Consider the following 18,679-nt stretch of genomic DNA (forward strand, 5'->3'; position numbering starts at 1 on the left):
CAGAAAATGGAAAAAAAATCTGCACATTTCTGTTAAACTTTTACACATTCTGGCACTGTAATGCAAACGTGATCCGTTTTTGCTGCTGCCAGCAACAGCTTCAGGCTCCGTCCCGATGCACAGAACCCTCACAGTCACTGCTTCAGATGCAAGTTTATTAATTTATATTTAGATTTATATATATATATGCCTGTTATTATAAAAGAAATGATACAAGTACAAAGTGAAACTAGGGTTTGTTTTGCAAAAACAGAAAATGACACTAGTTTTGCTGGTATGAAGCACAATAACCACGTAAAAAAACTCGGTCAGTGGTGTAAAGTAGAAATGAGAAGAAATTAATCATCTTTTTTGTGGGGGGGAGCCCTTGTTTATGTTCCGATGCTCCCGGTAGCACACAGGGGGTGCCGCAGGGACAAGAGGGACGTGGGGTGGTATGGGATTGTCTCAGACAATGTTCAATCCTCTCACTAGCAAATTTGTGGAACTTTAACACAAAAAAACCTTGTCCAATTGAAAAGAAGATCGTAAAAAATACGTAAAAAAGCATTAACACATCAACAGGAAATATCGACTGAAAAACTGAAATACTGAGTCCTTTTCACCTAATTTCATGCTTCGGATTTGGTCCTCAGAGCCCTTTGACACGATCTGGTCTGTTCAGTCTCCATAAACACACTTTCAGTGGAATTGTACAGGCAATTCCCCGAAATGAAACCAGCATGATGGTGATGAAAGTGATGACACAGGCGGTAATGATGATGATGATGATGGTGAAGTAAATCCCAGACGGAGTTTCAGAGCTCGAATCTCAGAAGTTTCCCAGGATCCCTGTAAAAGGCTCCAGGCTTCCCGGCTTTTCCCCGTTCCTCGCCTCTCCTCTGCTCAGTTGACGGTGGGCACCTGGTTCAGGTTGTACTCCTTCGCTTTCAGCCGCAGGTTGGCAATGCTGCTGGCCATGTTCACCCCCGCGGCGGAGGTTGTGTTGGCACAAGTGGGTGGGTAGGTGGCCATGGCGCTGGAGACGATGAGAGCAACATGCCACAAATTTAGAAAGATTTAGAAGAATGACAAAAAATAAATCTACAAAATCAAATCATAACAAGGGACAGAAAGGGAAATGAGATCACGGAGCACTGTGCCACTTTTTCCACAACTGCCTCCCGAGGCGTGACAAAAAGCCGTCACATCAGCGTCATCGACTACATGCTCATCGTGGGGGTGCACCCAAACCAACGATTTTCAAATTCTCTCTTTAATACCCGTATAATAACGGACATGCAATATAGTCATATAATGTAATCAGGGAGAAGATTTATAGCTTCATGCTCATCCGACTGTTCCAGCCACAACAAGAAATGCAAAAAGCCCACAAGTGTTCTTTTACATCATTCCTCTGAAGAAAAGCGAGGTGAATGACATGGAACAACACTAGTGGTCAGAGTTAAGCAAACACTGTCGTCATAATGAAGCTCCGATGCTCTCCGCCTTCACGTTCTTATCTGATTTTCTCCTGACGTGCAGCGAGGCGGCCGTGGCGCTTTCAGTTTGTCCCCCAGTTGGCCGCGCTGATATTTTAAATGAAAGATTTTAATGGCTGAATTGCAGTGCTGAGACTTGTTAAATTTACGGTTGCAGGCAGACAGACGTGGAAAAGCACAGGAAAGGGAAGAAAAAAGAAAATGTACTTGCTTTCTGTGGGCAGCATTTTCTGTGGCACTCGAATTGGCCCTCCGTCCGGCCTGGGATACCAGCTTAAGAATATATAAACCATCGTTAAAGCCTTCGGTTATTGTGTGACTATCAGTTCATCAGTGCACAGTGCATGAAAACGCCCGGCGTTTTTGGGGGTCACAGAAAATCCTGCCCAGTAAGGACGAAACCTCGGGACGGGCCGCAGATGGATTATCGCCTCTGAGACGGCCGGACTCCCGCGTGAGCTTGTCAGTCAAGACAGGAGCCTCCGCCATCGAGACAGAAGCAACAGATTCCCGAGGGGAGCAGGATCAGCAGAAGCATGAGAGAAGGTAGAAATGGAGAAGAAGGAGAGGGAGAGAGGCGACAGGAAATGAAATGAAAACAGCCCGTGGTCAGGGGTCACTCAGCGGGAGGCCAGAGGTCACATGGTGTCAGTTATTAGAGGTCAAAGGCCACTGACGTTTGGCGACGGGAAGAGACAAGGTGGAGTGTTACCTGTAGGCGGAGGCGGAGCCCCAGGACAGGTAGTCGTTGGGGCGGGGCGCAGGGCGGGGCACGATCGGCTGCTCCACGGCGGTGACATCACCGGAGTAGGACTTCAGCAGGGACGCGTTCTTGCTGGCCAGCATGGCGCGCTCATTCCGGCGGAACTTGGCCCGGCGGTTCTGGAACCACACCTGAATGGAGGACAGGTCGAAACGTTCCGTTTCATTATTTTTAATACAACTATTTCAAAACATTTCACTGTAAAATACCTGATATGGCAGCGAATTATTACAAAATTCTCGTGCATGCGGGCCAACTTTTTAATAAACGCTACAGTAGTCGTACTTCATTTTTAAAAACTTCTTTCTTGTTGGTCAATATGATGCAGTTGTGGCTCCACGGTCTGTGATGTTTCAATGATATTTTTTAAATCACACGTACACACAATCCCAGTAATTTGCGAACTGGGGTGAAAAATGAAATTCAGCTCCGTTCTTTCTGGTTTGTGTGCTAACAGATGTTGTATTTTGGCACAATCGGGATCTTTATTAGATCAGTAAACTATCTATCTGTCTGTTTATGTAGATGACTTGGAGCAGTGGTGGCCTGGCGATGCGTTACAGGACCACGTAACGATGTGTCTAACTTTTGAAATGAACTCCTTCGCTCCAGATGAATCAGCGCAGAACCTGATGTTCCAGCTCCTTCCTGCCTCTGGACACAGAATCACGGTTTTCACTTTAACCTCTTTATTTCCTCCTGCTTTTTAACTGCAGTTGTCTCAGACCCCACTGCATATGATAGAATGCACAAACACACACACGCATTTGCACACTAAGGTGAACGCACACAAATAAAGGTGTGGAGCTCAGGACTCTGTTATTAAAGTTGTTAAAGGTGCAGACATGAGGAACGGGTTCTGAATTTCTATCAGAGCTCCGCCTGACTCTCTGGGACACATTAATCACAGATGTGCGTGTTCCTTCTCAATATCTCTCTCTCTTTTGTTCTCTCTCACTCCATCTTGCTCGCTCTCTCTCACTTTCGCTCGCTCTCTATCTTTCACTCTCACATCCCCCCTTCCTCTCTTTTCTGTTTGATCTATAAAAAAGCCTAATTCTCGTCTTTCACCAGAATCCTTCTCCTTGCAGCCAATGTGGCTGCGTGCGTGTGAATTTGTGTCTGATCACAGGGCCGGTAAGAGTGTGTATGAGTGTGTGTGTGCGTGTGTGTGTATGAGTGTGTGTATGAGTGTGTGTGTGTGTGTGTGTGTATGAGAGTGTGTGTGTTTATGAGAGTGTATGTATTTGTGTGTGTGTATGAGAGAATATATGTGTATGAGAGTGTATGTATTTGTGTGTGTATGAGTGTGTGTGTGTGAGAATATGTGTGTATGAGAGTGTATGTATTGTGTGTGTGTGTGTATGAGCGTGTATGTATGAGTGTGTGTGTGTATGAGTGTGTGAGCGTGTATTTGTGTGTGTGTGTGTGTGTGTGTATGAGCGTGTATGTATGAGTGTGTGAGTGTGTGTGTGTATGAGCGTGTATGTGTGTGTGTGTGTGTGTGTATGAGCGTGTATGTATGAGTGTGTGAGCGTGTATTTGTGTGTGTGTGTGTGTGTGTGTGTGTGAGCGTGTATGTATGAGTGTGTGAGTGTGTGTGTGTGTGTATGAGCGTGTATGTATGAGTGTGAGTGTGTGTGTGTGTATGAGCGCGTATGTATGAGTGTGTGAACGTGTGTGTGTGTGTGTGTGTATGAGCGTGTATGTATGAGTGTGTGAACTTGTGTGTGTGTGTGTGTGTGTGTGTGTATGAGCGTGTATGTATGAGTGTATGAGCATGTATGTATGAGTGTGTGAGTGTGTATGTGTATGTGTGTGTGTGTATGAGCGTGTATGTATGTGTGTGTGTGTGTGTGTGTGTGTGTGTGTGTGTATGAGCGTGTATGTATGAGTGTATGAGTGTGTGAGCGTGTGTGTGTGTGTGTGTGTATGAGCGTGTATGTATGAGCGTGTATGTATGAGAGTGTGTGTGTATGAGCGTGTACGTATGAGAGTGTGTGTGTGTGTATGAGCGTGTATGTATGAGTGTGTGAGTGTGTGTGTGTGTATGAGCGTGTATATATGAGTGTATGAGCGTGTATGTATGAGTGTGTGAGTGTGTGTGTGTATGAGCGTGTGTGTATGAGTGTGTGAGTGTGTGTGTGTGTGTGTGTATGAGCGTGTATGTATGAGTGTGTATGTGTGTGTGTGTATGAGCGTGTATGTATGAGTGTGTATGTGTGTGTGTGTGTGTATGAGCGTGTATAGAGTGCGTGTGTGTTGACACCGTCCCCGTATGGTATGGTACCTGCACCCTGGCCTCGGTGAGGTTGACCCGGCGTGCCAGGTCCTCGCGGACGAAGGCGTCGGGGTAGTGAGTTCGCTCGAACACGCGCTCCAGCGCCTGCAGCTGGCTGCTGTTGAACGTTGTTCGGTTCCTCCTCTGTTTCCGCTTCTTCTTCTCCTCCGAGTTCAGCTGCTCATCTGCACACAGAATCACATCATGAACATGTACACAAACAAGAGGAATACACACACACACACACACACACACATTTTGTTCTCTGGTGCCTGTTTACTTCGGTTTACTTCTTTGTTTGGTTGTCGTTTTACTAAAACCACTTGAATGAAGAGTTTCGGTCGAGTTTTTAATTGAGGGAATATGTGGCGGTCGACCGCGATCCAATAATTCTCATTAAACGCTGGCCATTGGCCTCGCTGTTAATTATGCCAGCGTGACGCCAGAGGAGCGGGTAGGTTGGTGTGGGGTGGAGGAGTAGGGTGGAGTAGCTTGGTGTATGGTGGAGTAGGGTGGAGTAGCTTGGTGTATGGTGGAGTAGGGTGGAGTAGGTTGCTGTAGGGTGTTGTAGGGTGGTGTAGGGTGGTGCAGGGAGGAGTAGGGTGGTGTATGGTGGAGTAGGGTGGAGTAGGTTGCTGTAGGGTGTTGTAGGGTGGTGCTGGGTGGAGTAGGATGGTGTAGGGTGTTGTAGGGTGGAGTATGGTAGTGTAGGGTGTTGTAGGGTGGTGTAGGGTGGAGTTGTTTATGGGGTCGTTTTATGGGAACACAAGCGGCCAAATGGACCAGAGAGCAACAGTAAACTGGACGTGATCTCCACTGATCATCTCTCCCTCTTCAAACCTGAGCAGCAAACTGTAAAGATTAAACAAACTAAAAATTTTAATTCGAACGCAGCGAACGGGATTAGAAAATAATCTGATGAAAATGATTTAAAATCGAAACCGAGAAACTCCGGCGCTTTCTGGGCAGCGCCGCAGTGTATTTTAAATTAATACATTAATTTAAATTAAAATGTGATAATACCGCGAGGAGGAACCCCACCCACCCCCACTCATCCACCCAGTCCCCATCCGGGTCCCCCAGTGGCGCCACATCTGACATTTAACCCGCAGCTCTGACCCCAACACAAATGGTTTTCCCCGCACATTCTTTTTTATTATTCCTAAAAAATATATTCCGTTATTCTTTACATTTTTGGGGAGGAAAAAAAATCGATCAACGGGAGGAATAAACACATCATTATTATAATTTTTTTTAATTGATTTTGAATTTAATTCGTTCACTTTTTAACTCCGACGCGCTGAACCCAGAAGCTGAAAGCGCAGCGATTCCCTAAACACACATTTCATATTTAATTTAATTTTATTTCAATTTTAAAAAGAAGAAACATGTTTTCCCGATTATTAATAATCACATTCTCGGCGTATTTTAAAGGTGGAATAAAAATGCAATTAAAAAATACTAGACAGAAGAGGCCGTGATGTTTTCGAACGAAATTAATTTGTTTCAATAAATAAATCATGAAAATGAAAATGTAATGTTCTGGAAATTTTTCTTTTCGTTTCTGGAATTTTTTTAAAGTTTGGTTCTCCCTGGTTCTGCCGGGTTCTCGCGGGTTCTGCAGTAATAAGCGCCTGTCCCGCGGATGCACGTAATTATGACAGATGATTGTGTTGAAATATTTTGGAATATTCGGAACGCGGGTCCCGTTTTCATCTTTTAAGACGTCTTCACTGAACGACTTGTAACGACTTGTCATTATTATTATTATGGTTGTTATTATTAAATTGTCCAGGCCTATGATTTCATGTCCAGCATTTACCAGAGCGCCTTCCAGTCAGTAGTTACAGGGACAGTCCCCCCCTGGAGACACTCAGGGTTAAGTGTCCTGCTCAGGGACACGATGGTAGTAAGTGGGGTTTGAACCCGAGTGTCTCGCCCTCCAGCCTACTAGCACCTTATCGGGGTTGGAATGTGAGTAAAGTGTGAGTAGGAGCCTCTTTTCCTTACTCTCCTGCTGCGTGGTGTCGCTGCCGCTGGTCAGTCCCGGGGACTCCAGCATGCTCCTGCCCGGCTCTCCGACGCCGTCCTCCGCCTGGACGGCCGCCATCTCGCCCGCCTCCTCCAGGTCCAGCAGGTGGCTGACCGAGAACTTCTTCTTGGCCTGCAGCGTGTCCAGGTTGGCCGTGACGGGGCTCTCCAGGCGGCTGGACGAGATCGCGGCTTGTCGGTCCATCAGATGCGCGAAGCTGGACGTCATGACGCGGAGAGAAAATGGCTCCTGACGGGAACGAGGACGAGAGCGGAGAGGAGAGGAGCGTCGGGCCGACACACAGCATCCAGAACCCGGGGACCGGAGCTCAGGCGCGGCTCATGTTCCCTCCACTTCCACCGATCCTCCGCCGATACACACACTCACACTCACAAACTCACTAACTCACTAACTCACACACTCACTAACTCACTAACTCACTAACTCACTAACTCACTAACTCACACCAAAAAACAAGCCCGCTAAACGCGCACGGACGCGCGGTGACCGGCAGCTGCGTTCAGGGTCCGAAACAGCGAGACTGAGAGCGCGTCGCCGCCAAAACTCCCCAAAAACACGGGGGGGAATGCGCGTGCACGCAGCCTGCTTTACTCCACCCTTTACACGCACGCACACTCACAAACTACACACGCACTTACTACACACACACTACACACACACACACTCACAAACTACACACGCACTTACTACACACACACTACACACACACACTCACAAACTACACACGCACTTACTACACACACACTACACACACACTAACACACTCACAAACTACACACTGCACACACACAACCCCACACACTAACACACTCACAAACTACACACGCACTCACTACACACACACTCACACACGCGCGCACACACACTGCACACTCACAAACTACACACGCACACACTGCACACACACAACCCACACACTAACACACTCACAAACTACACACGCACTCACTACACACACACTCACACACGCGCGCACACACAGCACACTCACAAACTACACACGCACACACTGCACACACACAACCCACACACTAACACACTCACAAACTACACACGCACACACTGCACACACACAACCCACACACTAACACACTCACAAACTACACACGCACACACTGCACACACACAACCCACACACTAACACACTCACAAACTACACACGCACACACACAACCCACACACTAACACACTCACAAACTACACACGCACTCACTACACACACACTACACACACACACACACGCGCACACACTACACACTCACAAACTACACACGCACACACTACACACACACACAACCCACACACTAACACACTCACAAACTACACACGCACTCACTACACACACACTTACACACTCACAAACTACACACACACTACACACACACCTACTGAAACAGCGCGCGCTCTGGCACGCTGCGCGCGGGGACCGAGTTGGCGCCATAATTACGCATGTGACGCTCCGCAGACCCGCCGTCTTCATCCTCCTTCCAGCCCGTCATCATCATCGCTCCGGAGAGGCAGAATCAAATCGATTATTGATTATTCTCGATCGATCTGCTTGTAGGTACAGGGTGTCTAAAGTCGGATCAGTGGTGCAAAAAATCGATTTGACTGGGCTGCGGTTAATCACGATTAATCACAGCAGGAGCATTAATGCATCATTCATATAACATCAGTTTATTACTACAGTTTATTACATAAGCTTATTACACACCAACCTTTTCCACCTTGATAGTTTAAAAGAGGGAAACAGCACTGAGGATGCTGGGATCGAATTATATGGTCACTTTTGTATCACAAACCCGATGTCTAGAGTTTATTTCCTGGTGTGTGCACGTTGCTCATTTTTATTATTATTATTTATGAATAATCATAAATGCACCAGGCAGAGCAGATTACTCAGTGTGTAATAATGATGTTCTACCTACATAAAAAGGGTGACGTCAGTTGAGAATTTTTCCCCATTTCTTGGCTTCCGGTGCAAATAAAATCTGACCCCCCCCCCCCAGTGGGGTGGAGTGTGTGTGTGTGTGTGTGTGTGTGTGTGTGTGTGTGTGTGTGTGTGTGTGTGTGTGTGTGAATGTGTGTGTGTATGTGTGAGAGAGAGAGATAGAGAGACTGTGTTTGTGTTTGAGAGAGGGTGTGTGTGAGTGTTTAAGTGTGTTTCTGTATGTGTGTGTGTGTATGTGTGTGTGTGAGAGAGACTATGTGTGTGAGTGCATTTGTGTGTGTGTGTGTGTGTGTGGTATGAGTGTGTGTATGTGTGTGAGAGAGAGACTATGTGTGTGTGAGTGGGGGGTGTGGTGTGTGTGGTGGGGGAGAGTGTGTTGGAGTGTGTGTGGGAGTGTGTTTGGGGTGGGGTGAGTGTGTGAGTGTGTTGTTGTGTGTGTGTGTGTGAGTGGTTGTGTGTGTGAGTGTGTTGTGTGGTGTGTGTGTGTGTCTGAGAGTGTGTGTGTGTGGGTGTGTGTGTGAGAGTGTGTGTGTGTGTGTGTGAGAGTGTGTTTGTGTGTGTGCGTGAGTGTGTGTGAGTGTGTTTGTGTGTGAGAGTGTGTTTGAGTGTGTGTGTGTGTGAGTGTGTTTGTGTGTGCGTGAGTGTGTTTGAGTGTGTGTGTGTGTGTGTGTGTCTGAGAGTGTGTATGTGTGTATGAGTGTGTGTGTGTGTGAGTGTGTTTGTGTGTGCGTGAGTGTGTTTGAGTGTGTGTGTGTGTGTGTGTCTGAGAGTGTGTATGTGTGTATGAGTGTGTGTGTGTGAGGGGGTGTTCGTTGCCACAGACGTCCCTCAGCTTCCAGCCTGCAGATCTGGGAAAAGAACAGTTGATGCCATCAAAGGGAAACAGATTGAAACCAGATGTGCTGCTTTCCTTCTTTCCATGTATTTAATTAAAGCGGCGCTGCTGGGACGGAGAGGAGAGGAGGAGGAGAGGAGGAGAGGAGGGGAGGAGGAGAGGAGGAGAGGAGGGGAGGAGGAGAGGGTTTCTTTTTTCCCTCCTTCATCATTAGTTTTCTCTCTGCATTCCCTTTTCCTGCCTACAAACCATCACTGGTGCCAGGAGAGAGATTTTAAATGTTGTGTGTGTGTACGTGTGTGTGTGTTTATGTGTGTATGTGTGTGTAGTGTGTAGGGGAGGTGGAGTGTGTGTGTGTGGTTTGTAGATGTGTATGTGTGTAGGTGTGTGTGTATGGGCTGGGTGTATGGTGTGTGTGGTATGGGTTGGTGTTATGTGGGGGTGGTGGTGTGTAGGTGTGTGGATTGTGGTGGTATGTGTGTGGGTGGATATGGGGGTGTGAGGTGTGTGTGGTGTGTGTGTAGTGTGTGTGTATGGTGTGTGTATATGTGTGTGTGTATTGTGTGTGTATGGTGTGTGTGTATATGTGTGTGTGTATGTGTGTGTGGTGTGTGTGTAGTGTGTATGTATGGTGTGTGTATATGTGTGTGTGTATTGTGTGTGTATGGTGTGTGTGTATATGTGTGTGTGGTGTGTGTGTATGGTGTGTGTATATGTGTTGTATGGTGTGTGTGTGTGTGTGTGGTGTGTGTGTGTGTGTGTGTGTACAGTGAATGGAAACCTCAAATAAGCTCATGAAAAAGATGATTTGCTTGACCTTTTTTGGACGACGTTTCAGGTTTAGTTAAAAAACAAACAAAAGGCAATTAAATCTAAATAAAAAAACGAATCTGACATTTTCATCCATAATTTTTTATTTCCATCATAAATGTTCTTACAGTACATTTCTAACATAAACAACCACAATAATCATAATTATGCTTTAAAAAACAAGGATTTCGTTTCTTTTTTATTAAAAATGTTTTGTACCATAATCCAACATTGTGGCCCTAAATATTATAATATTATTTTAATAAAAACTGCACTTGTTTTTTTGTTGTAATGAGTTACATCTATTAAATCAGATGACAGTCCAGGTCACTCGATACGGGGCTGAAATATCAAAGATAAAATAAACCAGCAATATGGTTTTAATTCTGCCTTTAATAACATTTATATTCACAACATTCTTATACGGAGCGATTTATATGAATGTTTTAATGTGGGTTGGTAGTAACTGGACTTTACTGCTGTTCTCGCCGTAATCAGCGTCTTAATTCAGAAAGTAAAAAAAAAAAAGCTTCTGTACACGGCAGTTATGATATTCAACAGGACAATAAAACCATTAATATTTCATTCAGACTTCACCTTCATCTCCACTTTCATCAGCGCTTTCCCACCAACGCAATAATTAAGAGCTCTGATTGGCTCGTGATCCTTTCAATTAGCGGTTTCCCCCCGGAAACCCCGCACACGCCCCGAAATTCCCACGTACTACTCCACCCTCCCTACTATACTCACCCCACCCGGCACCACAACACCCCACCCCTTTCTCCACCCTCCCTACTATACTCACCCCACCTACCCCACTCACACCACCGGCACCACAACACCCCACCCCTTTCTCCACCCACCCACTACACTCACCCCACCCACTATACTCACCCCACTCAGCCCACCCGGCACCACAACACCCCACCCCCTTCGTACTACTCCACCCACCCCACTACACTCACCCCACCTACCCCACCCACTATACTCACCCCACCTACTCCACCCACCCACTACACTCACCCCACACTACTCAACCCACCCACTACACTAACCCCACCCCACACTACCCCACCCACCCACTACACTCACCCCACCCACTATACTCACCCCACCTACCCCACTCACCCCACCTACTCTACTTACCCCACCCGGCATCACAACACCCCACCCCACCACTACTCCACTCCACCCCATCCGGCACCACAACACCCCACCCCCTTCGTACTACTCCACCCACCGCACCCACTACACTCACCCCACCTACTCCACCCCACCCAATACACTCACCACACCCCCTCCACCCACACTACCCCACTCCACCTACCCTACATTGTACTACTCTCCCCCGCACTACTTCCCTCCGGCCTCGTCCGAGCACCATGTCTGAGTGGAGAGGAGCGCTAATAATGGCGGGAGATCAGGGTCCTTCCTGGGGGGGTCACTCCCATTTACAAACTCAGTATTAAGATCTCTGTTACGAGTTTTAACCTAAATGTTTAGTCTAATAAAGTGAGAATTGTGATGAATTATAAATTCTGCTGGTAACATATCCCATGTTTACTCTGAATGATGATAAATGTATGGCTATAAAACACATCTGGCCTGAGAGAACGTAAAAAAAAAAAATCCAACATATTTAACATGTACAGAACTGAGAAAAAGTCTAAACTACAAACTAAACCGCCGTTTATATAAGTACAGTTATTCTTATTAAAAACAACATTTCAAATACTGGTTTAACTAACGCGTTTATTGCAGCAATTCCTTCCTATCGGGATCAGTGGTGGCCTAGCGGGTAATGAAGTGGACTCGTAGTCAGAAGGTTGCCGGTTCGACTCCTGAACCGCCAACCTGCCCCTGAGGTCCCCTTGATGAAGGTCCCGTCCCATTTACATTTACAGCATTTACCAGACGTCCTTATCCAGAGTCACTTACAATCAGTAGTTACAGGGACAGTCTCCCTGGAGCAACTCAGGGTTAAGTGTCTTGCTCAGGGACACGATGGTAGTAAGTGGGATTTGAACCTGGCTCTTCTGGTTCATAGGCGAGTGTGTTACCCACTAGGCTACTACCACCGTCCCCACACGCTGCTCCCCGGGTGCCTGTCATGGTGCCCACTGTCACCAAGGGTGACGGTTAAATACAGAGGACACGGTTCTTTTCTTTTCACGGAACCCTGACATGATGTGTGTAGAGAAAGAGACTCTGAGCCGCAGACTTGAGTCGGTAGACTTTTACTTCATTATTTAACAGAGTTGGGAGAAACCGACAGCCAGTTCTTTTAGAACGTCTGGATTATTACTTTTACTTTTATTATAGTATTATTGCCATGTTTTACACCTTTAGAAAGTCCCCAGCTGTTGGGAAAATTAAAAAGACTTTCATTTGTTTCACTACGTACTAAAAGCTGTGCACCGTAAAAAGTAAGCATCTAAATAAAAAAACTAATTTTACAGTATTGCTGCTAGTGCACTTGTTTATTTTTTATATTAAAATGGGATTAAAACGGTCAACTCCCTTCGCTTATTCCCTCCTACTAATAAATTATCCCGTAAAAAGCTCGGGTTACTGGGGAGACGGGGTCCCCATAAATCAGGGCCAGGTCCCCGGGAGTCTGGTGGCGACGTTACGTCAACGATTCAGTCGTTCATGTGTCATTTCCACGACTCACGAGTGATCTGAAAAAGAATGAATTGGGTTTGCGTGGAGCCACAGGCCATAACTGAGGGATAAATGGAGACCTTGGCGGAGGGACTAGATGGGACCAGCGGGGACGTTACCAACTACCTCACTTGTCACTTTAAACTTACCTCTGTTGCACTACGTGCACCGTATTTGGCATCTATTACTTTTTATCAGATGGGGACAGAGTACAGCAGACTTCTATATTTTATGTGGAGCTGATTATAAAAGTGCTTGTTTGTTGAAATTACACCAATAAAACTGAATGTGAACTGACGCGTATAAATAAATGAATACAAAAAAAAACTATATATTTAAAATACATAAAACAATTAATGCATCCAATAATGTGCATATAAAAATACATATTAGTGTCAGAGGGACGCCAGCCGCCTCCACATCCCACACACAAACCATTAAATACAGACACAAGTGATAAATGAAAAGTGCAGGACCTCCTTCTTCCCCAGCGCCAGTTCGGCCTGTCTCACGAGAAGCGGGAGGAGGAAACTGCGCTTGCAGCGGATCTGCTTCTCCACGGTAGCCGTGGCATCTGCACGGCCCCCAGAACACATTTTATTCCATTTCTCAGGTGGAGTCGGTCCGTGGTGTCAGGAAGGCGGAGTCCCCGCGAGGGGTCCGGGCCCTGGGGACCGTCTGCGCAGCCCGGCTCCAGCTGCAGCATCAGCTCCTCCAGCTTGCCGGCCTTGCGCAGCTCGTTCTGCTGGATGATGGCACACAGGTGCTCCGTCAGCCGCTCCTTCACCTCCGTGCGGTGGTGGAGGTCATCTTGGCCGAGACGTACTCCGCCTCCGCCTTCTCGAAGCGCTTCCTGGAGAGGGAGGCAGAGGCATGAACTTCTTTTAACATCCTTTCTGATGATCGGAATTCCCAGAAGAACGTACCAGGCGGCGGCGAGTACTCCAGGCTGGCCTGTTCGATCAGCCCGCGCAGGATGTTGATGTCGCTGGACACCGAGTCGTCCAGAACCTGCAGCTCCTCCTGGATGCGCTCAGCTTCACCGCCTCGGCCTGCGTCTGCTTGGACCTGCGTGCAGGGCGAGGGACAGGTTTTCCTGAAACCCCGTCACGGTTCCAGCGGTAGCTGCCGACCGGCTTCAACCTACTTTTCTGCAATGGTCTGGTCAGGAAGGCTTTCTTTCGCTTGTTCTCCTCCTCCATCAAGCGCTGCTCCAGCTGGAGCTGCTCCAGAAGACTTTTCTCCCATCTGTCACACGGAGACGCGGCGCGTGAGCACGCCGGACACCTGACCACCACCGCAGACACAACTACTCACTCTTCTATCTGCCGTTTATCCAGCTCTTTAGCCGGATGCTGGGCGGAGCCTAGACGCTGCTCGGCGGGGTACCGAGGCGCCGGGGCCCCCTCCGGCGCAGCCGGGAGCTGAAGCGCCTTCTCCGCTGCAGCGGGTCCGGTTGGTGGGAGCCGCTTTGCGGGCCCCCGCCCCCTCGCAGCGCCGTGCACAGGGGGAATCTGGCAGCGGACCATCACACAAGCAAACACTGATTCACAATTTTACACACTCAAGGAAAAAAGTGCATCAGGGCAGAAACATTTTGAGTCGTGACAAATATTGCGATTGGACTTTCATTTGTGGTTTTAAATATATATCTATATTTTTTTGGGGCAGTGGTGGCCTAGGGTTGCGGGTTCGAGTCCTGAACCGCCAAGGCACCACTGAGGTCCCGTCCCCACACACTGCCTGTCATGGTGCCCACTGTCACCGAGGGTGCTGGTTAAATAGAGGACATGTTTCACTGAGTCACCGTGTGCTGTGCTGCAGTGTCTCACAATGACAATCACGTCACTTTCACGTCATACATTTACAGCATTTACCAGACGCCCTTATCCAGAGCGACTTACAACCAGTAGTTACAGGGACAGTCCCCCCTGGAGCAACTTAAGGTTAAGTGTCTTGCTCAGGGACACGATGGTAGTAAGTGGGATTTGAACCCGGGTCTTCTCATGTATGTATATTTGTGTAATAAAACTGTAATATGACGTGTAATATGTAAATAGCATACGAGTTGACAGTGAGCGTCCTTGAAATGTGTTTAAGTGGGCGTGGCTTTAACATGGGACACATCTGATTGTTGAGCATGACTGTCTTACAGGGACATCAGCGCATCGCCAGCGGCCTTGAAATATGTGTTTTACTGTACGAATTTAGATCCAGTATCTAGAGAGCGATACAGGCAATTCGGTAATATGGTGGTAGTAGCCTAGTGGGTAACACACTCGCCTATGAACCAGAAGACCCAGGTTCAAACCCCACTTACTACCATCGTGTCCCTGAGCAAGACAAGTAACCCTGAGTGTCTCCAGGGGGGGACTGTCCCTGTAACTACTGGTTGTAAGTCGCTCTGGATAAGGGCGTCTGATAAATGCTGTAAATGTAAATGTAATACACATGTTGGATGTGAGACTGTTGAACTGCCGACCAATCGAACAAAAGCAGGAATGGAGGAAGCAGATCTCTTTATGCTCGAGTGTCCAGAGACCTACGACACCACCAAACTCACCAAGAGTTAAGAAAACCACGGCCATTTTTACGCCACTCGCTAATTTTTGAGAGGAAAGGAAAATCTTGGGGCGAGTTCTCGTTCTCCACACTTGCGTCGTCCCTCATTTACATTCCTGTATTTACCAGACACCCTTATCCAGTAGTTACAGGGACAGTCCCCCCCTGGAGACACTCAGGGTTAAGTGTCCTGCTCAGGGACACGATGGTAGTAAGTGGGGTTTCAACCTGGTCTTCTGGTTCATCGGCGAGTGTGTTACCCACTAGGTTACTACCACCACCCTACTAGCCCACTAGGCTCCTCGTTCTCCCCACCGCACCATCGCTGTCGATCATCTGACCGCGTCCCCGATGTTCTGGGTGTAAAATCGCGGTTTGGACGTGTTGTTCAGCCTTTAATTAAATGACGTGAAACAGTGTTGGAAGTTTAAAATTTGTCTCCAGTAATCGGTTCCGGTCATTAAAACAGCGTCATATTCTGGGACGATTTGGAACGCTGCGCTCATACAGACCGCGACGGACCGAACTGTCGCCATTTTTAATAACATTTGAACCTGTTCTTTAAAACGCCTTTACTCGGTTCCGCTGCTGATATCCGAATGACGATCCGGTTCGGTACCTTTCTCCTGGATCCTCCGCAGCTCATCGTCAGTAAAACCGGCCCAGGACGACATTTCCAGACGATCCGCAGATACGATCTTCCAAACGCGTCAGGGCGCCGCCATGATTCCGAACTTGCAGTTGCCACGTTTCAAGACCCCGGGAAGGACCCCAGCGGGGCTGGTACTGCAAAAGTGCCTGTTTTGAAATGAACATGAGAAATATAATAAAGTTATTGTTTCCAGTAATTAGTGTCTGGCAAAATGTCGCTTGTTTCCTTAACTAGAAAATTGCGAGTCTGTAATTGGATCAGCATCGTAACGATACGATCAGGCAGGAAAATGCTCCAATATGTCGGTAAAAAGGGACAAATCAATGACTAGAATCAAGCTAAACATTCTAGGATGTTAGAATTAAGGTGATTTTGGGTACGACAGTGGTGGCTACAGTGACCACCGAGTCTGTATCAGTGAGGTTTGTAATACGCCTTTTCAATGAAAAGGGCTGGATTTTATTTCACTTTTATTGTCATTTTCTTCTAGTCTGCATGTGTCAGTCATGCTGAAACAGCTGAAGACTGAAGTATTTATCTGTGCAGGGTGAGAATTTTTTTAATTATTACGACGGAGGTTTGGAATAATGTCCATAAAGTTTTATATCATGCAACAATGTGCCTCTGAATTGGATTTTTTTAAACAGAGAGAAACGCAGAAGAAAAGCACAAAATTGCCCATGGCAGATGGCGCCACACTTTTACGATGTGAACAACTTATTAGAATGGAATTGTTATTATTGGTAAGTATCATTCATAATATGGAATGATCATTTATACTTGTCTGTATATATGTCGATTTGAAGCGAACGTTTCAGACTGTGGGATGGATGGGATGGATGGATGGATGGAGGGAGATGTGAGTGTTTTAGGTGGCGTTCAGGGGAAATAGACCACTCAGCTTGTTTAAGTACGGTGCTAATTTGTTTACCCTCCTGCTCCGAGTTTCTGTCCGTAAGGAGCCGGCGCCCCGTCCTCCCCTCGGGCTGTTTTTCCTGCCCTCTGTGTTTAGGAAGGCCAGAGGTTAATACGAGAACTAAGTGAGTGATAAGCAGCGTGAAATCCACCGGGAGCAGAGAAGATGTCGAACGAAGGAAGGCTGGTCCATTGTTCCGCCCCGGCTTCATATCTGCTCTTCTGCTCTGATTGGAATGACCTCCGGGGGACAGGGCGGAGCCGACCTCTGCTCCTGCCCAGCGCGGCTCTTTACTGCTTTCTTTAAAGGGTGCCGTAAATTTCTTATATTATTAGTGAGCTGTATGCATGTTTATGAGCGTCTATCCTCTGCTTTACATCTTCTCTAGTTCATTCCAAAGATGTGGCGTTAGGACTCTGTAGTGACAATTACATGAGTGAAAAAGATTAATTCTCCAGAGCATTCCTGCCAATTTGGTCTTTTTGACCAAATTTCTTCCAGAAATGAAAGATTGACTGCACTTTTTTCCACGTTATTCAGTTTAAAAATCGTTTAAGAGAGATCTGTGGATGTCACCCTCTTGCCACCCATGAATATTGCACTTTTATTTTTGATGTTTTTCTGCTGCTCAGGTTTGAAATGCACCCATCCACAGAGCCAACAGAAGCATGTTACGCCATTCAAACCACTAGGCAAGTGGTGTGAGGATCTCACCTATTAATTCACACAAATTGCCCGTGCTGCTGGCTCTGCTTCTTTTGATGTGCTGGCCTGTGGCCCTGCTGGCAGCATCATTCAGACAGGAAGCAGGAAATGGGCCGTTCTAGAACCTCTCGCTCAAACTTTTATTCCTTTCCATGATCACTAATAGTCCATGTCTTTCCATCAACTTAACAAACAGAGCATATTTATGGTGCAAAATTGCCATGTGGAATAAGCCTCTCTCTGCTGTTTGACCTCTGTTGACCCCTGCAGTAATTAGGCTGCCTTCGCTGATAAAGCTCCTGCAGTAATGATTATAACTGAGCTCTGTGTACCGGTCGGCACGTGGCCTTCTGAGCATCCCTCTGTATATTCTGAGAGCGTATCCGTCTTTCCCGCCTGTCATTCCACGCATTTGCATGTGCACATCATGTTGTAACCGTGTGTGTGTGTGTGTGTGTGTGTGTGTGTGTGTGTGTGTGACCTTAGCACTAACCCACCTCTGCAGACCCTCACATCTTGTTCCCATCTGGGAGACCAATTATTCCTGCGCTTAAAGCCAGGGTGCGGCGAGGGGCAGGGAGACAGGGTGATGCATGGGAACCAGATGGGTGTCCGGGGAGACGCAGCGGTCACTGGGACCCGGCCAGGCCGCCCTGGTCTGGGGTCAGTGTCTCTCTGCCACCCTGATTGGTGCGGTGCAGGGAACGGGTGAAAGAGCTGATCTGGGAACAGGGGCGGAGGACCACTTCTCCAAGTTGGAGGGGGAGAAAAATAAGAAAAACTGGTCCTAGGTCAGTAATTAAGGGCAAGGGGTAACTGCGCCCCTTAACAAGGGTTTCTTCAACTGGCCCCAAAGGACCCGCATATGTGGGTGCCAATTAGAATCAAACGGCTCTTCACAAATCATTCCGCTCCAATGCAGGACAGAGTTCAGCTCTTTTAAGCACCACAGTGTTGCGCGGAGAGGTTTTCGGAAACCCAACAAGGTGCTCACATTCCGTAAGTC

At 47.3% G+C, this 18,679-nt stretch overlaps 1 protein-coding gene and 1 pseudogene across 2 annotated transcripts; both read right to left on the reverse strand.

Annotated features, from left to right (window-relative positions):
• Nucleotides 1–141: 141 nt before the first annotated feature.
• LOC114781129 (paired mesoderm homeobox protein 1-like) lies at nt 142–7,270 on the reverse strand. 2 transcript variants are annotated; one of them, XM_028967836.1, is made up of 5 exons: nt 6,536–7,270; nt 4,535–4,710; nt 2,194–2,375; nt 1,693–1,754; nt 142–1,018 (listed from the first exon to the last, which is right to left on the reverse strand). In XM_028967836.1, exons 1-5 carry the CDS (start codon nt 6,783–6,785, stop codon nt 963–965), a joined length of 726 nt encoding a protein of 241 aa, XP_028823669.1. In that variant the 5' UTR covers nt 6,786–7,270; the 3' UTR covers nt 142–962. The 2 variants fall into 2 exon arrangements, with proteins under 2 accessions (XP_028823669.1, XP_028823668.1); XM_028967835.1 differs by lacking the exon at nt 1,693–1,754 and having other exon boundaries at nt 6,536–7,259.
• Nucleotides 7,271–13,141: 5,871 nt separating this feature from the next.
• LOC114781169 (RAB6-interacting golgin-like) lies at nt 13,142–16,120 on the reverse strand (annotated as a pseudogene).
• Between the last annotated feature and the right edge of the window lie 2,559 nt (nt 16,121–18,679).

This window comes from Denticeps clupeoides, unplaced genomic scaffold (assembly GCF_900700375.1).
Source record: "Denticeps clupeoides unplaced genomic scaffold, fDenClu1.1, whole genome shotgun sequence".
NCBI lineage: Eukaryota > Metazoa > Chordata > Actinopteri > Clupeiformes > Denticipitidae > Denticeps > Denticeps clupeoides.